This window comes from Neoarius graeffei, chromosome 10, assembly GCF_027579695.1.
Source record: "Neoarius graeffei isolate fNeoGra1 chromosome 10, fNeoGra1.pri, whole genome shotgun sequence".
Classification (NCBI taxonomy): domain Eukaryota; kingdom Metazoa; phylum Chordata; class Actinopteri; order Siluriformes; family Ariidae; genus Neoarius; species Neoarius graeffei.
Genome location: NC_083578.1, coordinates 24914602 through 24940232, shown reverse-complemented (window position 1 = coordinate 24940232; position 25631 = coordinate 24914602). Strand labels below are relative to the sequence as shown.

Sequence of the window (25631 nt, the reverse complement as noted above, 5' to 3'; positions counted from 1 at the left end):
TCAATACGTAAATTGTGCCTGAACAGTTACTCAGACTTCCACTGGAGGGAAAAAAATGAGTTGATTCCCGATTACTTGGCGTATCAGATCTGTTGACTCCTTTGTCCACAGTTATCGACATCCAGATGATTTTATTTATTAAAAAATTAATCAGTATGTGGGCGGCACGGTGGTGTAGTGGTTAGCGCTGTCGCCTCACAGCAAGAAGGTCCGGGTTCGAGCCCCGTGGCCGACGAGGGCCTTTCTGTGCGGAGTTTGCATGTTCTCCCCGTGTCCGTGTGGGTTTCCTCCGGGTGCTCCGGTTTCCCCCACAGTCCAAAGACATGCAGGTTAGGTTAACTGGTGACTCTAAATTGACCGTAGGTGTGAATGTGAGTGTGAATGGTTGTCTGTGTCTATGTGTCAGCCCTGTGATGACCTGGCGACTTGTCCAGGGTGTACCCTGCCTCTCGCCCGTAGTCAGCTGGGATAGGCTCCAGCTTGCCTGCGACCCTGTAGAACAGGATAAAGCGGCTACAGATAATGAGATGAGATCAGTATGTGGTATTAAGTTAACAAAAGTTTTTATTTAAAATCTGTTTTACATAGACCTGTATTTAGTACAGAATATCTTTTATATAAATATATGGATGCCGGTGCTTACGTAAATGAGGAAGTAATTCTAATGTTTGTAAACGAATGAACTGATAATGTTTAACCTGTGTCAGAAAATCTTTTTGTTCCCCTTTCGAAGTATTTCCCTAGCTCTCATTTTGTTCATCATTCGTTTTGTAATTGACATTGTAACCACAAGAAAATCCGGGTCAAAGGTCACATGTCATATCTCGAACCAAAATATAAAATGTTGGCTGATGTTGTAATATGTGGTAAATATTTACAATAAACTAAAGAAAAAAAATTCTGAATGGAATAGAAAAATCTGAACATTTCAAGCGTGTATATATTTTTTTATATGCGAGGAATTTAATTCTATTGATTGCAACAGGATTCCAAATACTCTCTAAGCATTCCATTCTGTTATGAATCAGAAAAAAATTATTATAAATCACAGCACTTTTTTTTTTTTTTTAAAGTACTTCATCTACTTCAACAATGTTAGACAAAGATCGATCCATAACGGTTGTTAAATGTCCCTTAATTCCACAGGGTGTCGATAATGGTGGACGCCGGTGAAAGTGATCACTATTATCGACACCTCACGTGATTCTCAAGTGCGCGTTTAAATACAAAATGGTGGCTGTCAAACGAAAGAGTAAGAAACAAAGTAGGTTTCGACAAGGAGATTATGAAATGTCGGTGAATTTGATGAGTAAAAGCATGCCCATGATCTTTCCACCATGCTTAGCTGCGATGATTGATTGATTGATTGATTAATGCCCGGTTTTTCCTCAAATTGCTGATCGTGCTGGAAAAAAAAAATCCATCTCCAGTAACGAGCTGTGTCATCAGACGACAAGATCAAAGGGCGAGGAGGGGGAGGTCTTCCGGCTGATGGATTAACCAATAATAACTGTTGTAACTGAAACTCACCTTTTGTAAAATTTGCTTTTTATTGGTAAATCTGAAAAGGTGTCGATAATTAATTAATTAATTCTGGACTGCTGATAATTGTAGCCGCCGCTCTACTGTGTATGTGTTGTAGTTATGGTTGTTCCTAGTGGTAGTAATGGTGTTTGGATAGTGCAAGATTTATGATGTAGCTAGTATATTTTCCATAGTGATTTTTGGATCAAATTTTTAGCCCGATTTTCCTCCCCCAACACGTGACGTTGTGCTGAGATCACTGCGCTCTCGTGCGTCTGCTTCTGTGTTGTCGCTTTCTCAAACAGGAGGAGAGGGGAAGATCGGGAAGGTGGTCGATATCCGAGGTTGGGACCAAGAGTCAGGCCGCAGCGTAGCCAGCGTCACCTGGTCCAACGGCACCACCAACGTCTACAGAATGGGTCACAAGGGCAAGGTGGATCTCAAATATGTCTCAGACGGCCAAGGAGGCTACTACTACAAGGAGCACCTGCCCAAACTAGGTGTGAATGGGGGGAGCTTTCTGAGGAATTTCCTATATTTGATCCATTTAACGGTTATTCCACGAAATCGAGTCGTACACGAGCTGATAGCCGATGAGGTGCATAGCCGAGTTGGCTGTCAGCCGCGTACGACTTGATTGAGTGGAATAACTGTTTTATTCTCTCCACATTCACTGGATTTTGAGAAACAGAGCTTTTTTAATTTTATTTTTTGCAAATTTGATAACTTTATACAAAACGTCCGACAAAATCATTTACGCTTGGAACATAAACAATCTGGCGAAATGACAGGAGCAATTTGTGACGACATGCTATAATAATTACTAAAAAATGCTTCTTTTTCTTTTGTATTTTGTTGCTTCTTTGTATTTTTTTGGGTTTTTGTTTTCGAGTAGTTTTTTTTTTTTTTTTATTTCATCCTCGGTTGGTTCAGCAACACGTGCCGCCATTTTGTTTTTCTCTACTCACGGTATCTGAGCTGATAGCCTAGTAGTAGAGTAGCCAATCAGAGCGTGCGATCGCTCGTATCCAGTGAATGTGGATAGAATAAAACTAAATATGTATTTTTGAAGGTCTCAAAAATGACTCGTCTCAACTGAAGTATTTCCATTTAACTTCTTGAGTTTGTTGATCCACAACTCATTTGCGCCTTTATAGTGGTGCCAAGTAGCGCTGTAAGAACAGTAACCTTGGGTTGACGCCATTAAGTGACAAATGAACGTATTTATTTGTTGTCTAAGTGGATGACGTATCGCATCAGGAGGGTAAAATAATAAAATGGATACAGTTATGAGCTGAAAACATGGCTGATTAGTCAGCTTATCCTTCAAACCATGGTCATGTTTCCTTCACAGAGCAGCACATCAGATTCACCGCAATTATTTTAGAATGAAGTGAGCAACTCCAAAATGGTGTATTTTAAAGCGTGACCTTGATTTTAGTATCTCGTGGCTTCATTTGTGCGCACAAACTGGCAGAGCGTGATATAAAATGCAAAGTAAAAACACATGCTGGATCACGCGCTGCTTTTTAAACTGCCAGATAACGAAGGTGAAAGCCGCATTGTTAAACAAACTTTGCATTGATTAATGCGATAATCATAGCAAGGACCGTTCCCACAGTAATCTACTGGAAATGTACTCGACTCCTATTTGATGTTTATGTCAATGCTTTCCAGCTTCTCATTCGCACATCATGCTGTAGATTACAAGTTTTTTTTTTTCCCCTCCATGTTTCAATGTCTCTTGATTATATCATCGTATGTTTGACAGCAAAGAAACCTGATCCCTTTTTTTTTTGGGGGGGGTGTGCTTAAAAGCAAGCACGGTGGTCTAGATGCCACTAAAAAAAATAAATACATTTCGAACACCTCTACTTAAGTAAAATCAGGCAACCTTGGAGGCATGGACAACACGCAGGTGATTTTTTAAATTTATTTTTTCAAAAATATAAACTGAACAGGAAGCCCAGAAAATCCCACGTGTGTAAATGTGCAAAACATTCTCTATAAAATATTAAAGGGCTGATGACACGAACATGACTATGCAATTTCTTAAATAAACTATACAACATGGCAAACATGTTAGATTTCTGTTATAATTACGTGAAAAGAAGCTGTTGTTACGCGAATATCCAACTTTTAATTGCACAGCGCAAGAAAACTGGGTCCGTGGCTCGCGGCCATGTTGTGACGTCAGCGGGAGAACACGCTGCGGTTCACTGGCTGTTCTACTCTGGTTTTACTCAATGGAAATGGCGCATGAAAATGTCGGTGAACTCTCTAGTGCTAGCTCTTCCTCTTCTGGGAGTCTAGAATTGTGTTGATCTCTTCCGAATAGAATCTATGATAGCCTACCCTCTTTACCCTTTGCCTCTCGTTGCTAGGCGGCAGTTACATGAAAGCCGTAAGCTTTCACAAGCAAATACATGACTGATATCACGCCGACTTTATGATTACATTTATGATTATCATGTAGAATCTATAGCTCTACGTACCTTTATCTTATGTCGTTTCACAACACATGTTCTGACAGGAGGACTGTCTTTGGATCCGGCATAGCTACTAGTAGACCCCCTCCGGAATACTAGCAGTGTTGCCAGATTGGGAGGTTTCCCGCCCAGTTGAGCGGTTTCAAGTGCATTTTGGTGGGTTTTGAACATATTTTGGGCTGGAAAACTTCAGCAATATCTGGCAACACATACTGCTGACGTTTTCCAGCCCAAAATATGTTCAAAACCCACCAAAATGCACTTGAAACCGCCCAACTGGGCGGGAAACCTCCCAATCTGGCAACACTGTGTAGGCACTGCTGATGGTAGTAACACGTTTGTGCTGAACTGCACACCCAAGAGATTCTTTTAAGCTGGGAAGGGTGTCAAAACAATCCAAATCGAAGTGTTCAGAGCACAGGACGGATGTTGGTGAGGGCTCCCACTTGTCACGAGTGCGCCTGACTTGCTTCACCCACTTCGCATGCAGCTCGGGATCTCTGGGAAACTTGAATAAACTTACCCCATCCTTGTGGGTTTTGGAGCAAAAGCCGGCAACACAACGCGAAGGCATAATAACTGTGCGTGTGTGTGTGTGTGTATGTATATATATATATATATATATATATATATATATATATATATATATATATATAAAATACTAATAATGACACACTGAACACCTCTCGCATCAACAACAAACTGGTAAGTTAGGAGGAAGGTTCTTTCACTGACGTCATATAGCCCCTCCTCCTTCTTCGTCTCCTGGGTGCTGCAGCCCCGTCAAATTTGCCCAAATAGCCGCGTTTTTTATCATAACTTGTAAAATAGGCGCCTTCGTGAATTAATATATGGATCATCGGGAATTACTTTTTATGTTATAAAACATCGCCAAAGATGTCAAAAATGTGTCATCAGCACTTTAACGTACTTCTGGACTGAAGTTGCGATTATGAATGTAACCCTAAAGCAGCAAATCCAACATATCATATGACTAATAATTATACATACGGGCCACATTTCCCATGGAATAAAAAACAAAACACGTATTCTATTCCCTTCTCGTGGGTTTATTGATAGCATGCAATATTGCTAACATATCGCTTATCCTCTGTGTATTACGCCACTCTACTTAATGGAGAATGAGAGTGCAATATTGTTACAATATTACACGTCGGAGGCGTAAAACTTCCGCGTTAGCGAGTGACAGTGACGATTTGTAAACAAAAATGACCGCCAGGTTTGCTTCGTTGAAAGCAGAAGATTTTGAGAGAATTTTGGCTGCCAGGTTGCTCCGTTGTGTGTAGCTGTCGAGGCTGATTTTAAAAGTAACAAAGTAAATTACACAGGGAAAGTAATAATATTCGGCTCGACTACGCTAGTGTTGGCCTTCACTAACACTACACCGGCTGGAAGCTAACTGGACTGCCGCACTAAGAGCACTGAGTCATAGGTAAGCTAGCATTGGCCTTCGTTAACGCTGCTGCTATGCCAGCTGGAGGCTAACTGGACTGCTGCGCTAACAGCACTGAGTCATGGGTAAGCTTGTATTGGCCTTCGTTAATTCTGCTGCTGTACTGGCTGGAAGCTAACTGGACTGCCATGCTAATAGTACCGAGTCATGGGTAAGCTAGCATTGGCCTTCATTAATGCTGCTGCTGTGCTGGCTGGAAGCTAACTGGACTACTGCGCTAACAACACCGAGTCACAGATAAGCTAGCGTTGGCCTTCGCTAATGCTACTGTTATGCTGGCTGGAAGCTAACTGGACTACTGCGCTAACAGCACCGAGTCACAGGTAAGCTAGCGTTGGCCTTCGCTAATGCTACTGTTATGCTGGCTGGAAGCTAACTGGACTACTGCGCTAACAGTACCGAGTCACAGATAAGCTAGCGTTGGCCTTCGCTAATGCTACTGTTATGCTGGCTGGAAGCTAACTGGACTGCCGCGCTAACAGCACCGAGTCACAGATAAGCTAGTGTTGGCCTTCGCTAATGCTACTGTTATGCTGGCTGGAAGCTAACTGGACTACCGCGCTAACAGCACCGAGTCACAGATAAGCTAGCATTGGCCTTCGCTAATGCTACTGTTATGCTGGCTGGAAGCTAACTGGACTACCGCGCTAACAGCACAGAGTCACAGATAAGCTAGTGTTGGCCTTCGCTAATGCTACTGTTATGCTGGCTGGAAGCTAACTGGAGTACTGTGCCAACGGCACCGAGTCACAGATAAGCTAGCGTTGGCCTTCGCTAATGCTACTGTTATGCTGGCTGGAAGTTAACTGGACTACCGCGCTAACAACACCGAGTCACAGATAAGCTAGCGTTGGCCTTCGTTAATGCTACTGTTATGCTGGCTGGAAGCTAACTGGACTACTGTGCTAACAGCACCGAGTCACAGATAAGCTAGCATTGGCCTTCACTAATGCTACTGTTATGCCGGCTGGAAGTTAACTAGGCTGCCGCGCTAACAGCACCGAGTCACAGATAAGCTAACGTTGGCCTTCGCTAATGCTACTGTTATGCTGGCTGGAAGCTAACTGGACTACCGCGCTAACAGCACAGAGTCACAGATAAGCTAGTGTTGGCCTTTGCTAATGCTACTGTTATGTTGGCTGGAAGCTAACTGGACTACCGCGCTAACAGCACAGAGTCACAGATAAGCTAGTGTTGGCCTTCGCTAATGCTACTGTTATGTTGGCTGGAAGCTAACTGGACTACCGCGCTAACAGCACCGAGTCACAGATAAGCTAGCGTTGGCCTTCGCTACTGCTACTGCTATGCCGGCTGGAAGCTAACTAGGCTGCCGCGCTAACAGCACCAAGTTGCAGGTAAGCTAGCATTGGCCTTCAAGAATGCTGATATGAAGAGTGTATATGTATAATAATATTGGCTGGCTTTTTTTTTGTGGTATATCGGATCATGCTAGCTGAATGGAATATATCTGATGTACCACAAAAAAAAGCCAGCCAATATTATTTAATTATCCAAATTATAGGCTGAAATACTGAGCTGACATTAAGTAAAGCTTTTGCTGTGCATATTTTTTTTCTCCCGTTCATTTCTTCTCTGTATTCCATCTGTCAAACACATGAAAGCAACATGTGGCGTTGCTGACAGGAGGATAATTTAATTACAGTGGAAAATGACGCTTGATTACACCATATTAAATGCGCCATTTTCCCCCTCTGTTGGCGGTTAACCAAATATCCATTCATTAACCATTACAGATATCCGAATAATGAAATTGGGCAGAGCTCTAGTATTATGCAAGTGATTTTAAATGAGTGAATTAGCTTGGAGTTGAGGCACTGGCTTTCCAGTGTGAAGTGTAAAGATTCCCTCTGTGTGTGTTTTAGGTGAACATGCAGAGCTGCAGAGGCAGGAGAGTGCCGATGGTCACACGTTCCAGCAAGGGGATAAGGTAAAATGCCTGCTGGATGTGGACATCCTCAGGCAGATGCAGGAAGGACACGGAGGCTGGAATCCTAAAATGGCAGAGGTGAATGAACATAACATGAGATGTCAATTTTTGCTAATAATTTCACCTTTATATAAAAAGCTGGATATAGATTGTTGTTTCAGCATTTGAAATGACCCATGCCTTTTATCAGATGATTTGAAAGTCATTTACCTTATAAATTAGTTATTTATGAGGTTTTAATACAGTGTCTTGCAAAAGTACTCGTCCCCCTTGGTGTTTGTCCTGTTTTGTCACATTACAAGCTGGAATTAAAATGGATTTTTGGAGGGTGAGCACCATCTGATTTACACAACATGCCTACCACTTTAAAGGTGAAAATTGTTGTTTTATTGTGACACAAACAATAATTAAGATGAAAAAAAAAAACAGGAATCTTGAGTGTGCATAGGTATTCACCACCCCAAAGTCAATACTTTGTAGAGCCACCTTTTGCTGCAATTCCAGCTGCTAGTCTCTTGGGGTGTGTCTCTATTAGCTTAGCACATCTAGCCACTGGGATTTTTGCCCATTCTTCAAGGCAAAACTGCTCCAACTGCTTCAAGTTAGATGGATTGCGTTGGTGTACAGCAGTCTTCAAGTTGTGCCACAGATTCTCAACTGGATTGAGGTCTGGGCTTTGATTAGGCCATTCCAAGACGTTTAAGTGTTTCCCTTTAAACCACGCCAGTGTAGCTTTATCAGTCTGTTTAGGGTCATTGTCCTACTGGAACATGAACCTTCGCCCCAGTCTCAAACCTCTGGCCGACTCAAACAGGCTTTCCTCCAGAATTGCCCTGTATTTAGTGCCATCCATCTTTCCTTCAGTCCTGACCAGCTTTCCTGTCACTGCAGATGAAAAATATCCCCACAGCATGATGCTGCCACCACCATGCTTCACTGTAGGAATGGTGTTCTCAGGGTGTTGGGTTTGTGCAACACATGGCGTTTCCCATGATGGCCAAAAAGATGAATTTTAGTCTCATTTGACCAGAGAATCTTCTTCCATGTGTTTGGGGAGTCTGCCACATGCTGTTGGGCAAACTCCAAACGTGATTTCTTAAGCAATGGCTTTTTTCTGGCCACTCTTCCATAAAGCCCCGCTCTGCGGAGTGTACGGCTTAAAGTGGCCCTATGGACAGATACTCCCATCTCCGCTGTGGATCTTTGCAGCTCCTTCAGTGTTATCTTTGGTGTCTTTGTTGCATCTCTGATTAATGCCCTCCTTGCCCGGTCTGAGAGTTTTGGTGGGCGGCCTTTTTTTGTCAGGTTTGTAGTGGTGCCATATTCTTTCCGTTTTGCTATAATAGATTTAATGGTGCTTCCTGGGACAAAGTTTGGGATATTTTTATAACCCAACCCTGATCTATACTTCTCCGCAACTTTGTCTCTGGCCTGTTTGGAGGCTCCTTGGTTTTCATGTTGCTTGCTTTGTGTTGCAGAGTCAGGGTCCTTCCAGAACAGGTTGATTTATACAGACATCATGTGACAGATCAGGTGACACTTTGATTGCACACAGGTGGATCTTAATCAACTAATTATGTGACTTATGAAGTGAATTGGTTGGAGCAGCTCTTATTTAGGGGTTTCATATGAAAGGGGGTGAATACTTATGCGCACTCCAGATTTTTTTTTTCCATCTTAGTTATTGTTTGTGTCATAATAAAACAACAATTTTCACCTTTAAAGCTGTAGGCATGTTGTGTAAATCAAATGGTGCTCACCCCCAAAAAATCCATTTTAATTCCAGCTTGTAATGCGACAAAACAGGACAAACACCAAGGGGGATGAATACTTTTGCAAGACACTGTATGACTAACTTTTAATTTTGACTGTCTTTTTCCAGTTAACACTTAGTTTGGTTGGTTTGACAGAATTTCAGAGCAAGGGTTTGTGCTATTTTGTTCCACAGTACATCTGCAGAATCGGGACGGTGCACAGGATAACAGACCGAGGGGATGTCAGAGTCCAGTACAGTAACAACATCCGCTGGACTTTCCACCCAGGCGCTCTGACTAAAGTAAGCAGGGATAGACTCTGCTAGATTCGTACACTTTCAGAGAAAAGGGTTCTTCAAGGTTCTGTGTATCTCGTTAGTTTATTAGCTTCCTATAAGGGGTTCTGCTTGAAACTCTCTTTGAACAGGAAGCCCTCTGTTCTAGGATTCTACAAAGAAATTTTAAAGGGTTTCCTTAGAGGGACAATCTGAAAAACACTTTACATATTTCTGAGAGTGAAGGGCTGCAACTAACAACCAGTTTCTTTAAAACAACAGCAATTTTTCTGTCCCCCAACATTAAGAACATTCTTAGAAAAAAAAGAAAGGGTGGTCCTTCAAAGGTGTACTTGGAACCATTAAGAACCATTACTGATTCCTCCATAGGGACCTTCAGGGTGCTAGATGGAACCTTTTAAGAGTAAATTTTACCGCATAGCATATACAGTACCACTCCAAAAGTTTGGACACGCCTACTCATTCATAGGGTTTTGTGCATTGTGACTGTTTTCTGCAACCCCGATTCCAAAAAAGTTGGGACAAAGTACAAATTGTAAATAAAAATGGAATGCAATGATGTGGAAGTTTCAAAATTCCATATTCTGTTCAGAATAGAACATAGATGACATATCAAATGTTTAAACTGAGAAAATGTATCATTTAAAGAGAAAAATTAGGTGATTTTAAATTTCATGACAACACATCTCAAAGTTGGGACAAGGCCATGTTTCCCACTGTGAGACATCCCCTTTTCTCTTTACAACAGTCTGTAAATGTCTGGGGACTGAGGAGACAAGTTGCTCAAGTTTAGGGATAGGAATGTTAACCCATTCTTGTCTAATGTAGGATTCTAGTCGCTCAACTGTCTTAGGTCTTTTTTGTCGTATCTTCCGTTTTATGATGCGCCAAATGTTTTCTATGGGTGAAAGATCTGGACTGCAGGCTGGCCAGTTCAGTACCCGGACCCTTCTTCTACGCAGCCATGATGCTGTAACTGATGCAGTATGTGGTTTGGCATTGTCATGTTGGAAAATACAAGGTCTTCCCTGAAAGAGACGTCGTCTGGATGGGAGCATATGTTGCTCTAGAACCTGGATATACCTTTCAGCATTGATGGTGTCTTTCCAGATGTGTAAGCTGCCTATGCCACACGCACTAATGCAACCCCATACCATCAGAGATGCAGGCTTCTGAACTGAGCGCTGATAACAACTTGGGTCGTCCTTCTCCTCTTTAGTCCGAATGACACGGCGTCCCTGATTTCCATAAAGAACTTCAAATTTTGATTCGTCTGACCACAGAACAGTTTTCCACTTTGCCACAGTCCATTTTAAATGAGCCTTGGCCCAGAGAAGACGTCTGCACTTCTCGATCATGTTTAGATACGGCTTCTTCTTTGAACTATAGAGTTTTAGCTGGCAACGGCGGATGGCACAGTGAATTGCGTTCACAGATAATGTTCTCTGGAAATATTCCTGAGCCCATTTTGTGATTTCCAATACAGAAGCATGCCTGTATGTGATGCAGTGCCGTCTAAGGGCCCGAAGATCACGGGCACCCAGTATGGTTTTCCGGCCTTGACCCTTACGCACAGAGATTCTTCCAGATTCCCTGAATCTTTTGATGATATTATGCACTGTAGATGATGATCTGTTCAAACTCTTTGCAATTTTACACTGTCGAACTCCTTTCTGATATTGCTCCACTATTTGTCGGCGCAGAATTAGGGGGATTGGTGATCCTCTTCCCATCTTTACTTCTGAGAGCTGCTGCCACTCCAAGATGCTCTTTTTATACCCAGTCATGTTAATGACCTATTGCCAGTTGACCTAATGAGTTGCAATTTGGTCCTCCAGCTGTTCCTTTTTTGTACCTTTAACTTTTCCAGCCTCTTATTGCCCCTGTCCCAACTTTTTTGAGATGTGTTGCTGTCATGAAATTTCAAATGAGCCAATATTTGTCATGAAATTTCAAAATGTCTCACTTTCGACATTTGACATGTTGTCTATGTTCTATTGTGAATACAATATCAGTTTTTGAGATTTGTAAATTATTGCATTCCGTTTTTATTTACAATTTATACTTTGTCCCAACTTTTTTGGAATCGGGGTTGCACATTGTAGAACAATACTGAAGGCATCAAAACTGAGAGAGAACACATGGAACATAGATGGAATTATGGGGTCAACAAAAAAAAAGTGTTTCAAAAAAATTTTCATATTTTAGATTCTTCAAAGTAGCCAGCGTTTACCTTGATGACGCTTTGCACACCGTGGGCATTATCTTAACCAGCTTCATGAGGTAGTCACCTGGAATGCTTTTCGATTAAGAGGTGTGCCTCGTTAAAAGTTAATTAGTGCAATTTCTTTCCTTCTTAATGTGAGATCAAATAGTAAATAATAAAAATAAATAAGTAAATGGCCCTATTCCACAAGTGTCGTAATCCATATTATGTCAAGAACCGCTCAACTAATTAAAGGGAAATATCATCGGTCATTACTTTGAAGACATGTCTTTTTTTTTTTAAAATTAATATTAGAATGAGTAATTAGGGTTTGACTTTGATTCTACATAAAATCTGTAAAATCGTAAGAGGACATACTATAGATCCAGTATGTTCTATATTTACATTGACTGTGCCGTTTTGAGTCGTGTCTGTTTATTTATACATAAAACACAATTATGAAATTTAGCTTCAAGTGGTGAACATATGCTCAACACGAGAAGACAAACTTCATATCTTCGCTCCATCACACAATGTTCTTTAGATTATATGGACACATCCACAAGGGAAAAAAAAAGCAAGTTAATCAAAAGAATTTTCATTTTGAACCAGTTCACCATTTTGACAACGCACGTCTAGTCAGCGGGAAAACACTGGGAGTGACATCATCGGAGTGAAATATCAGGAATTCTTATACATTTCAGGACACTTTTTCCATGGAATAAAAACATGTACTCTATTCCCTTCTAGCAGGTTTATTGATGGCATGCAATATTATCATATCGCTTATCCTCCATGTATTACGCCACTCGACCCAATGGAGAATGAGCGTGCAATATTGTTGCCATGTTGCATGCTGTCAAAACAACACGACATTCCACGTCAGAGCTCATGCGAATATCCAATGACCGAACTTTTCTGCTGCGCATGCGCACAATCGTTTCATTGTCCGCCGGGAAAGAGAGAAGACGAGGCTAATCTAGTGCTTCTGCTAGGATTCGCTATGCTATAATAAAGCACTAAATAAATAAATTAAAAACTGAAACCGAAGACGTGCTAAACACTCGGAAGGCTACCAGAACTTCATTGTATATTCTTCACACATGTTTACAAGAGAAAAACATACCAATGGACATCGAAAAACTGGAAAAGAGACACATCGGAGATGTAAAACTTCCGCGTTAGTGAGCGACAATGACATTTGTAAACAAACATGGCCGCTAGGTTTGGTTTGTTAAAAGCGGAAGATTTTGAGAGAATTTTGGCTGCCAGGTCACTCCGTTGTGTGTAGTTGTTTATTTTAAAAGTAACTAAGTAAATTAGACAGGGAAGAAAAATAATAATAATAATTGGCTTGACTGCGCTAGCATTGGCCTTCGCTAACACTAGACCAGCTAGAAGTTAACTGGACTGCTGCGCTAACAGCACCGGGTCACGGGTAAGCTAGCGTTGGCCTTTGCGAATGCTGATATGAAGTGTGTGTGTGTATGTATAATAATAATATTGGCTGGCTTTGAGTGGTCTATCAGATGTATTCCGTTCAGCTAGCAGGATATTGAACTCCGTCTTCAACTTATTCAATATCATGCTAGCTGATTGAAATATATCTGATATACCACTCAAAGCCAGCCAATATTATTTAAATGTCACTCAGATCCATGATGTATTTCATAAGAAAAATGCAAGTTTTTCAACATGAAGATAAACTTCATCTCTTCAAGCCAACATGTGGTGATCTTTTTATTATATTGAGGTTTTTCACCCACGTGACCAAGTCATGTGATGCATCGTTAGGCTGCCATTTTGGACGTCACGGCTCGAATCAGTTTGAATGCGAGGAAGGCGACAAACGAAAAACCTAAAAAGGAGCGAGATGCAGAAAACACCTTCACTATCCAGCGACGTAGGGCATTTACAGGGCGAGCAGAGGGAGAGGTATTTGCAAAAATTGAGGTTAGCAGGCTTAGAGAACGACGTTTACCTGCTTCCACCAGGATCGCTCACTGACGTACGGAAGTACACGAAGCCCTCGTCTTTACCGGACTTCGGCCCACATGATCTGTATACCTATGTCGTTAAAAACCCATCGCCATACACAGGTATTGATCTGAAAGCGTATAAGAGTTTGGATGCCTACAAATATTTTGTGTCAGGCTGGGTAACATGCCTACATCAGCGGGTCGTCCCTGGAGCCGGTGGTCGCCATCTGATTACAGCTAAGGTTTGTTCACATTTTCATTTACTTTCGGTCCTCAGGATAAACAAAATGTTATTAAATGTCATTGAAATAACTTCTTAGTCTGTTGAGACATGGCCCGTTATAAATTTGCTGTTACCAGGCAATGACCAAGAACTGTATTATTAGGGTCGGTGTCTGTGTTGGAGCAGTGTACTAGCAGCTAGCTGTTAGCACTAGCTAATGTCAACAACATAGCTAGTATGTTCCTGTAGCAATGTTTACGTTCAGTCATTTGGATGACTGTTAAAACCTTTCAGTCTCAAGTTTTTCCTTTACTGGATTTACTAGTTTACTGTAATTATGATCCGGCAGCTATTTACACTGGATCCAGTGTAAATAGCTGCCGGAGCGTGCTCCGGCTTGCTCCCCCTCAAATTAAGCAGCGTGCTCCGGGAGCAAGCCGGAGCGCGCTGCTTAATTTGAGGGGGAGCAAGCCGGAGCGCGCTCCGGAACCTCGGCCGGAGCACTCCGGGAGCAAGCCGGAGTGCGCTGCTTAATTTGAGGGGGAGCAAGCCAGAGCGCGTTCCGGCAGCTATTTACACTGGATCCGGTGTCTGTAACACGTTTTTTTTCAAGCTGGTTCTCCCTCTCTGTCTGCAGCGTTAGTATGTAGCTTGACCTTCAAAATGGCGGACACCGGGGCGTCACGTGACCCTGTGACATCAGGTGAAAAACCTCAATAACCCGAATTTATCAAAACAATTCTCCAGTTATCTCACAAGTGGCATATAGAGATTTTAGATAGATGATGGATAGCTCTAAAATGTACTGTACACCTTTATGCTCTTAAAAACACTACATGTCCAAATGTATGTAGACACCTGACCATCACACCTGTATGAGCTTGGACATCTCATTCCAAAAACCTGGACTTTGTATGCTGTAGCATTTAATATTATCCTTCACTGGAACTAAGGGGCTCAAACCCTGAATAGCAACCTCCACCAAACTTTACTGTTGGCATTATGCATTCTAGTAGGTCGTGTTCTCCTGGCACACACCACACACACAGATTTGTTCGTCAGACTGCCAGATAGTGAAACATGATTCATCACTCCAGAGAACACGTTTCCATTGGTACAGATTTCAGCAACGGCGCGCTTCACGCCACTCGAGCCAACTCTTGGCATTGCGTATAGTAACCCTAGGCTTGTGTGCAGCTGCTCAGGCATGAAACCTCATTTCATGAAGCTCCTGATGTACAGTTCTTATTCTGATGTTGCTTCCAGAGGCAGTTTGGAAGTCTGCAGTGAGTGATGTAACAGCATGGCCGATTTTTCATCACTCTGTGGCTGTGCTCTGCGAGTTTCTGTGGTCCACCACATGGTGGCTGAGCAGTTGTCGTTGTTCCTACACATTTCCATTCCACAATAACAGCACTTCCAGTTGACTGGGGCAGATCTAGCAGTGGAGAAATTTCACACACCGACTCGTAGCAAAGGTGGCATCCTAGTGTATGACAGCGCCATGTTTAAAGGGGATACACAGAACCTTTATTTTTAAATACATATCTGAGTGGATAGTATCTCCATCCTTGACTCTCGTATGCTGCTTAAATGGGAATAAAAGAATATATTTTTGCAAGTTAAAATCGACCGCAAAGTTGGCATTCGAGCTGCCCCACTGAGCCAGCCAGCCCCGAGTGCGTGACATCACAGCGGGAACCGGTTTTAAGGCTAAGGCCTTTGACAGCTATAGACCAAAGTCATATAAATAAAAATTTATGATGAAAGTAAGACGTTACCGACTTGCTCAACTAAGACTGATTTGACTTTATTGATTGTGGGTTGACTCTCATTAAAACAGGTGTTGTGACTTCTGCAACATACATGTACATGCATGCGTTTTCACTGATAAAACGTAAAAGGCTAATTAAATAATCAGATGAACTGAGACGATCACATTCTGAAGCAAATTAAATAATCTTATACCGGTAACTTAAACACACAATGCAAGTTACACGTATTGATCTGAATGCAGGTAAACAATGAGTGTTGTTTTTGTGGTTTTGTATCCAAATGAGAGTCTCATCTTACCCGTCTGTGTTCTTGTTTCTTGAAGGCCGATCTTGTGGCCGATTGTTTTGAAACTATCTGACTTTCAGTTGTTCGTTCAGTTCTACGTTCATTCGCTTCTTCCACGTAAAGGCGAGATACTGCTGCTGAGGCAAGTATATCCAACGGAGAAATCAGACGGCTGGTCCACTCATTCTCCCTTTTCTCCATACTGAGTACTCCGCCATTATTGCTCGGCTCAGGCAATTACTAAAACCCGGAACGGGACATCACCGGTTTTAGCAACAACCGCGGGGAGGTCACTGCTTGAGCGATATGTTCAGTCCCGGGTTTTACCAACAACCCTCGCTCACACTCCGGGAGAACTGGTGCAACCGAACTTACTTTCCTTTTCTTGTAGTTTTCTTTTCTTTTAATTGTTGGTACAGTGCCTTGAAAAAGTATTCATACCCCTTGAACTTTTTCACATTTTCCCACCTTACAACCACGAACATAAGGTTTTTTTATTGAGATTTTGTGTGATGGACCAACACAGAGTAGCACATAATTGTGAAGTGAAACGAAAATGATAAATGGTCTTCAAAATTTTAAACAAATAAAAATCTGAAAAATGTGGTGTGCATTAGTATTCATCCCCCTGTCCTCTGATACCTCTAAATACAATCCAGTGCAATCGATTGCCTTCAGAAGTCATCTAATTAGTTAATAGAGTCCTACTGTGTGTAATTTACTCTCGGCATAAATACACTTGTTCTGTGAAGGCCTCAGTGGTTTGTTAGAGAACACTGAAGAACAAACAGCATCATGAAGACCAAAGAACTCACCAGACAGGTCAGGGATAAAGTTCTGGAGAAGTTTAAAGCAGGGTTAGGTTATAAAAAAAATATCCCAAGCTCTGAACATCTCAAGAAGCACTGTTCAATCCATCATTCAAAAATGGAAAAAGTATGGCACAACTACAAACCTACCAAGACATGGCCGTCCACCTAAACTGACAGAGCGAGCAAGGAGAGCACTGGTCAGAGAAGCAGCCAAGAGGCCCATGATCACTCTGGAGGAGCTGCAGAAATCCACAGCTCAGGTGGGAGAATCTGTGCACAGGACAACTATAAGTCGTACACTCCACAAATCTGGCCTTTTTGGAAGAGTGGCAAGAAGAAAGCCATTGTTGAAAGATAGGCATAAGAAGCCATGTAGGGGACACAGCAAACATGTGGAAGAAGGTGCTTTGGTCAGATGAGACCAAAGTTGAACTTTTTGGCCTGAATGCAAAGCGCTATGTGTGGCGGAAAACTAACACTGCTCATCACCCTGCACACACCATCCCCACTGTGAAACATGGTGGTGGCAGCATCATGCTATGGGGATGCTTTTCTTCAGCAGGGACAGGGAAGCTGGTCAGAATTGATGGGAAGATGGATGGAGCTAAATACAGGGTAATCCTGGAAGAAAACCTGTTGGAGGCTGCAAAAGACTTGAGACTGGGAAGGAGATTCACCGTCCAGCAAGACAATGACCCTAAACATACAGCCAGAGCTACAATGGAATGGTTTAGATCAAAGAATATTCATGTGTTAGAATGGCCCAGTCAAAGTCCAGACCTAAATCCCATTGAGCATCTGTGGCAAGACTTGAAAATTGCTGTTCACAGACGCTCTCCATCCAATCTGGCTGAGCTTGAGCTATTTTGCAAAGAAGAATGGGCAAAAATTTCAGTGTCTAGATGTGCAAAGCTGGTAGAGACATACCACAAAAGACTTGCAGCTGTAATTGCAGCAAAAGGTGGCTCTACAAAGTATTGACGCAGGGGGGCTGAATACTAATGCACACCACATTTTTCAGATTTTTATTTGTTTAAAATTTTGAAGACCATTTATCATTTTCGTTTCACTTCACAATTATGTGCTACTCTGTGTTGGTCTATCACATAAAATCTCAATAAAACACTTAAGTTCGTGGTTGTAAGGTGGAAAAATGTGAAAAAGTTCAAGGGGTATGAATACTTTTTCAAGGCACTGTACTACACCCTCTTTCAATACGGGCTTGTATCCAATGCTCCTCAACAGATCAGAGGTCTCGTATGAGTCTTCAGTAAAATGTGCAGAGGAGAGACCACTTCGTAGACGCCCAATGTGCCCGTGAACTTCTCGCAAAATGCATCCAAATCTTTGCAGTTTGAACATTCTTGGGCCATGACTGCAACGTAAATCCATCTTCTGTTGTGTTGCTGCACCGGCCAGCAACACATCTACGTGGCATGGCGATAAATTAGCTCAAAATGGAGGATCGGAGTTGCAGTCAGCTCTGTGTTTTAGTATAGCGGAAATGGCGATGAGACCGATAGACTTCCTGTGGTGATGTCACAGATGTCAAGGTCATTCACTCAGACCGCTACCTATGTGAATCATTTTAATTGTAAAAATTACTATATTAGATTTGTTAGCGCTTAAAACTTTTCCTGTGCCATTCTCGAGGTCTGAAGGCATTTATAAACAAAAAGTGAGGCCATGGCTCTTAGACTGGTACCAAAATCCAGAATTGTGACACCCAAAGACATTTTTGAGACAAAGTCGGCAAACAGTCTTATTTTGTCAATTCGGGTGTGCCAAATTCAAATCTGCAATATGCCGAGCTCTATCTGACCTCTGTTGACCTCTAGAGGTCATTGAACTTTGGGCCTGTAAACGTCTCAGCTGAACCCAGTTTCTCAGCTTTCTAAGGAATGAAATGTACTAAAATGATTAATGAAGTTAGCAAATGGCCTTGTTTGTTAAATGTTTGGGTGCTGAATTCATTTTTCATTTGTAAAACGACATATGACCTCTGATAACCTCAAGGTCATTAAACTTGGTCTATAGGCCTATGCATTTAACGGCATTTTTAAACTGACTTTACTCCCCCAAAAAGAATATGAACAGACAAAAAACAAATAGAAAGGAACAAATACAGCATTAAATGCCAGTCCATGTACATGTGACTTACTTTTCACAATGAGAATGCCTAGGCGATCACCTTACATAACATTGCATTACATTTAGCGGTTATTGTTTATACAAAGCTACTGAAAAAAGGACAGATTCAGCAGCAGACAAAATGTGGGGGCATACAGGGTATACAGGTTAATCAGGGTTAGTATATACGAGAGTTTTTTTCTTTGTTGTTTGTTTTTTGTTTTGTTTTAAACGGGGTAAAGCCTTTACAAAAAACAAACAACAAAGAAAAAAACTCTCATATATACTAACCCTGATTAACCTGTATACCCTGTATGCCCCCACATTTTGTCTGCTGCTGAATCTGTCCTTTTTTCAGTAGCTTTGTATAAACAATAACCGCTAAATGTAATGCAATGTTATGTAAGGTGATCGCCTAGGCATTCTCATTGTGAAAAGTAAGTCACATGTACATGGACTGGCATTTAATGCTGTATTTGTTCCTTTCTATTTGTTTTTTGTCTGTTCATATTCTTTTTGGGGGAGTAAAGTCAGTTTAAAAATGCCGTTAAATGCATAGGCCTATAGGCCAAGTTTAATGACCTTGAGGTTATCAGAGGTCATATGTCGTTTTACAAATGAAAAATGAATTCAGCACCCAAACATTTAACAAACAAGGCCATTTGCTAACTTCATTAATTATTTTAGTACATTTCATTCCTTAGAAAGCTGAGAAACTGGGTTCAGCTGAGACGTTTACAGGCCCAAAGTTCAATGACCTCTAGAGGTCAACAGAGGTCAGATAGAGCTCGGCATATTGCAGATGTGAATTCGGCACACCCGAATTGACAAAATAAGACTGTTTGCCGACTTTGTCTCAAAAATGCCTTTAACTCCTTAAATAAGCACTTTTTTGAATTATGGTACCAGTCTATCTGCGTATCTCCTTTAAAGTCCCTGAGCTCTTCTTTCTACCGCCAGTGTTTGTCTATGCAGCCTGCGTGACTGTTTGATTTTATGAACCTGTTAGCAATTGGTATGACAAACACCTGAGCTCAGTCAAAAGGAGGGGTATCCTCATGCTTTTGGACATCAAGCCTGTGTCCGAAATCACTCACTCATTCATTCACTACTCCCTGCTCACTATCTAGGGAATTCTGTATAGAGGACTATATAGTGAGCTCATTGGTAAAATGAAAACACTTGGGGCGTCGTGGCTCAGGTGGCTAAGGCGCCCTACCATAAATCCGGGGACCCGGGTTCGATTCCGGCCCGAGGTCATTTCCCGATCCCTCCCCGTCTCTCTCTCCCGCTCATTTCCTGTCTCTACACTGTCCTATCCAATAAAGGTGCAAAAAGCCCCCAAAAATATCTTTTAAAAAAATGAAAATACTTTCGGACACTACTCCGTCACGCCGTTATTTACGTCATTACTGTCGTACAGTTAAAACGTGCCAGATCAGTCGGCTGGTGGGTTTTCAAAATAATAAATACATACATGTATTTTTGTGATAAATATATATTATACTGAGCGTATTTCCCACATTTAATAAATACAAAGTACTTTGTATCTGCTGCATCTTTCAGTCCTTTTAAATCAAGGCTGAATACTTTCTTCTTTGCCGCTGCCTTTTATTCAATCAAATTTGGGACTTTTGATTAATTCCTCGCTCTGCACTGTCACTTTTATTCTTGTATTTTATCTGTCTTATTCTATTCAGCTTATTTTCTATTCTCTTACTATTTTTAATTGCACATGAATGCCCGTTTATAATGTTTCTTCCTCCGTCCATTCACCCCAACAATCCCCCCCCCTTTTTTCTTTTAGCACAAGTGCAATGCATGATGGTATATTGCTTGGCTAGTGACCATCGGTTGGTTGTACACTACTTTTCACGGTGCATTGTGGGATACTATGAGTGCACTATATAGGGTGTAATAATTCTCACTATACATTCGGACAGCACTACAAAATGGCGAACTCACTATATAGTCCACTATGTCGTGAGTAGTGAGTGATTTCGGACACAGGGCAAGTGTATATTATGTACACATGGAAAATGCAAAGAACTCCTGGCTGGTCAAAGAAACCTTGAGGAAACGTTTTTTTTTTTTTTTTCCCTCCATATGTATTTGGAATGCATAAGAGAGAGCGAGCCACTGTTGTAGAATTATTAAAGATTCCCTCAGTGGGACTGAGCAAAGAAGTCTTTAGGAAGCTAAATGGACACTTTTTTTTTTTTTGGACAAAAACCTTGGATAGAAACTCCATAATAAAAAAAAAAAAAAAATGTAGTTGCAAAAAAGGTGCACCAATAAAGTGGGATTCAAACAGAATGTCTGTTAAATATGTGATCCAATCTTTTTATAATCATGAAGACGCATGGTTTCACATGAGTACTTCCTGGAAACATAACGGCTGATTTTGTTTTAATCCTTTTTTGGCGTTGTACATACAGTATGGATGTCTGGGAAAGAGCTTTAAAAAAAAAAAAAAGGCATTGATTTAATGCTCAGCGGGAGAGGCTGGGTTACACTGTGTATGTTTTACAGCTGCCCTGTTTCTCCCAATTGGGCAAGGATATTAAATATATCTCCTGTTTCATCCTGGGCCTCTCACCTTCATTTGATTTCAGTCGGATTTATGATATAATATCCTGTGTGAGCAGTGGATCAAGCAGCTCCCTGCGCATTTCTCATGTTACAGTACCCTGAATCTCCGTCTTGCTGAAAGACTACAATGAAATGCTGTTTACCCAAGAATTCAACTAAGACAAGTGCTCATGTTCTTGACATAAGGCCTGAATCAGTGTTGTAGTCAAGTCACTCGACCTCGAGTCCCCAGTGTTCAAGTCTGAGTCATTAAACAATATTTCGAGTCGATTCAGAGAACAAGACTCCAACCGCACCGTTTGACGGTGGCTGTTTCAGCGCCATTAACATTAGTTTGTTCCTGAATGTGACGTATGAACAGGTGAATGTGCGTTCTCTTTGTCAGGGACTGCGAAGTATTCTGTCGGAGATGGTTGGGAGACGGATGTAAGTGCAGAAGGTGTGTTTATTAATACAAGTGAAGACATAAGCAATCCAGAACGGCAGGCAAAATCGTAAAACGGTGAAACAGGCAACAGGTCGAGTGAGGCACAAACAGGCTACCGTAGACTCTGCAGAATTGGACGAGAAACGGGAAATCAGAGACCAGGAAACCAAGCAAGGAAATAAGGCTCGGTAATGTGTCAGCAATGCAACTCAATACTTCGCGAAGTAAGCACATTTTCACAGTTTTTATACAGGCACGCTGATTGCGCCTTAATCCTGTGCAGGTGCGAGTCGTTTACGGCGCACGCGAGAGTCCGCTTGGCGCGTGCGCTGTCCGGAGCGCGCCCCAGAGTCTATCTGATGCAGGTGTGACACTCTTGCATGAAATTAGTATAAAATTAATGTAGATATAAATATCTTATGCCAAATTATTATGGCATGCTACAAAAAGTAAAGAAAAAAATCTGAGTCCTCGTCTCCAAATTACAATGCAGTTAATGCACGAGTCCAAGTCAAGTCACGAGTCCTTAAAATTAAGGCACGAGTCGGACTCAAGTACTACAAGCCTGGCCTGAATAAACGTCAGGCCCTTAGTACAGTAAATGGAACATGACTGTAGTAAACCCTGATGTGGGTGGAGTACTGAAGCACGGCAGGCGGGAGATGATGCTCGCGCACACTTGATTGCTTTTCAGCTTCATTTATTCACTCACTCACTCACTCACTATTCAGACACACGCGCACACATGTTCTGGTCAGGAGAGCTCCTTTCTCCTTCTTTTTCTACCCTCCACCATCACCGCAACAAACACACACACAACATGAATTGACAACAGGTGCATTGACTTTGCCACTCGCCTTCCCTGACCCCACCCTCCATTCACAAACCGATGCTTGGCAACGCCCCCTGCCACAATGACTGTTCGTCCATGCATGTGGCTGTACACGCTGCATCAGCGATTAGCCAAATCCCTAGTCAGTCTCACCTGATTGGTATTTAAAGAAGTTGCTTGTCCCATGATGGATCCTTTCCTCGGGTTGGCCTGGCTTGTCTGATCAAGCTTGTGTATCTCTGTCTGTTTTTCTAAATGATTTTAGGTGAATACGTTTGCAGTCGGTGAGTTAGTGAGGGTACTGGATGACCTCGAGACTGTGAAGAGGCTACAGGCCGGCCATGGAGAATGGACTGACAGCATGGCACCTGTATGTTTCCTCAGTCCTGATACACATACACATGACATGAAAAACGTCCGCGAAACACTCTTTGTTATCAGTTCCACCATCATAAAAACGTTAAGTAAAGCTCGTTAATTAAAAAGGAATATCAGCTGGTTTAAAATTTAGATTTATTGGCCAAGTAAAGATTTAATTTGCAAGGAATTTCTCTTGGCAAGTGCTCCATGACTATACATTACATTGAAACAAAACAGTGACTTAGACAGCAGAGGGAAGCAAGGGCAAATAAAAATATAAATAAAATACAAGATGCATACAGTACTGTGCAAAAGTCTTCAGCACATGTAAAGAAATGCTGGAGACCAAAGATGGCTTTAAAAAAATAACGAAATTAAATGTTTCAACATAAAAAAAAAAAACGGCAGTAAGCCATAATAAATGAAAGTCAATATTTGGTATGAGACGACCTTTTGCTTTTTAAAAACAAAACGGTAGTCTCGGGTACAGTGAGCGCAGTTTGATAAGGAAATGAGCTGTAGGTTTTAAGCCTAGGTCACAACCGGACGTACGATTTTTTGGCCGTGCGATTTTTGGCGTTTCCCAAATCACTGCGTTTTTTTTGTTCGTGGAGAAAGACGCACGTTGGCCGTAAGTTTGTCTTGCAACCTGAAAAAAACGTAAGCGCCCGTAGAGTTTGTTTGACATGACAAAGAACCTCTGCGGCCGGTCTACGGCTCGAAAATCAGCACGTCACATGCGCGCCGTCCGTGCGTTTCTTGCGTTTTTTGCACGTAGACCGGCCGTAGGAGCACGTACGGCCGGTTGTGACCAAGGCTTTACTGAGCATCTTCCAGAACCAGCCACAGTTCTTCTGCACACTTTGACTGTCACACTCCCTTCTTCATTTCGCACCAAAACCCAGCAGCCTTCTTTATGTTTTCTGTTTTAATCTGAAAAGTGCTCTCTTGTATAATATGCTGCTCAGATACAAACTTTTTCCCCCCGTAAGATTTAATTTTGTGCTGGAAAATGAACGTTTGGACTCTAAAATGTTTTTGTACCGACTCGATAACGTAGAAGTCGTAAAATAGAAGACTTGTAAGCACGTTTGTATGGGGGGGAGGAAAAAAAAAAGGGTGCTTAAAACCTTTGCACAGTCCTGTATATAGAGAGTTAAATATGCAAAGATAAAAGGCTTTATTGGCAAAGCATTTATTTCAGTTTCAACAACGGCTTCATCAGAAATCTGATGCCATGCCTTGCATTGCTGTTATAGCAATAAAAGAGGGAAGTAGGTGGTAGGGTGCCATGACTAAATGTCATTGGTTTTTTTTTTTTTTTTACCCGTGGAACTTTTCAGCCAAGGTTAATTCCTTCGAATTTCTTCTGAACGTAAAGACAAACTTCATATTTTCTTAAAGACATTTTGCTTTTCGTTCATGTTCCTTGTGTACAGAATGAATCTGCATCACTAAAATTGATATAAAATTGTGTGCCAAATATACTTAGCAGCGTACTCGAATACGTCACGATTTCCTTTTTGCAGGTTTATTTCACTCAGCATGACATTATTGTATTAATAAGTATAAAAGGTAGTTATGTACTGTATTCATTTTATAAGTGCTTGATCGCTAATTATAAGGTGTACACACTAGATGTTGTTCCTACTTTAACAGGAAAGGTTTAAGTTACTCTGTGATGTACTTTTTATTCGAGAAGCTTTAGATTAGATTAATGATTAGATAACTCGTGAGAAGGTGTTAATGGGGCATTTATTGTCTTGCGCTTGAGCAAAAACAGGATTACATGATTCAGGGAACTTATCAGCCACCTCGCTGCTGTTTCAGTCTCAGTGGACTAATCCTGTACGTTTGGCAATTCTCAAGGTGACCGTAAAGTCGTATTTAAATTCACAGACGTGTTAAACACGTGCCCGTGACGAAACCTGCTCAGTAATCCTCTATCCTAAGCTGACCAGGACTGCTACCTACGTCACATGCTCTGTTTTCAGTTCCCAGGTGAGATTAGGGGTGTGTGTGTGATTTTCTTTGTAAGAGTTAACAGGTAGAGTTGAAAAAGACAGCAAGTATTAGACAAAGGATTGCTGGATAAAACAGAACTAACAGTAGGGCCAGGTTTTGACGTACTGCGATGTGTGTGTTCATCAGGCCCTGGGCCAGGTTGGCAAGGTTTTGAAAGTGTATGCGGATGGTGACCTGCGCGTGGCGTTTGGAGGACAAACGTGGACTTTTAACCCTGCGTGCCTCTCGGCTCAGCCTGTCGAGGTGGATGCCAATCTGATGACTGCTGAGAATCCAAGCGAATCAAGAAGTAAGCTGGGAACAGCTGCATTCCCATTCATCACGCCGCTTGTTTAAATGCACGACGACTCTCATGCTCTTTTTCTCTCTTTTTTTTTTTTTTTTGGTTTTGCAGTTTGACATGAATGCATTGCTCTTCTTTTACTCTGAATGTACCCAGTTGTTAATTCTTGTTTTTATTATTATTTTTGGTATGATGAACAAAAAAAAACCCTGTTTG

At 41.7% G+C, this 25631-nt stretch overlaps 1 protein-coding gene across 2 annotated transcripts in view; it reads left to right on the top strand.

Moving 5' to 3' along the window:
* The window catches only part of mib2 (MIB E3 ubiquitin protein ligase 2), a 212687-nt gene that overhangs the window by 114785 nt on the left and 72271 nt on the right, over positions 1 to 25631 (top strand). For both annotated transcript variants that reach the window (XM_060931604.1, XM_060931605.1), the window contains exons 5-9: positions 1830 to 2024; positions 7371 to 7513; positions 9384 to 9491; positions 23013 to 23117; positions 25259 to 25421. In XM_060931604.1, the coding sequence (XP_060787587.1) occupies positions 1830 to 2024; positions 7371 to 7513; positions 9384 to 9491; positions 23013 to 23117; positions 25259 to 25421 (714 nt within the window). The remainder of the gene's footprint in view (positions 1 to 1829; positions 2025 to 7370; positions 7514 to 9383; positions 9492 to 23012; positions 23118 to 25258; positions 25422 to 25631) is intronic.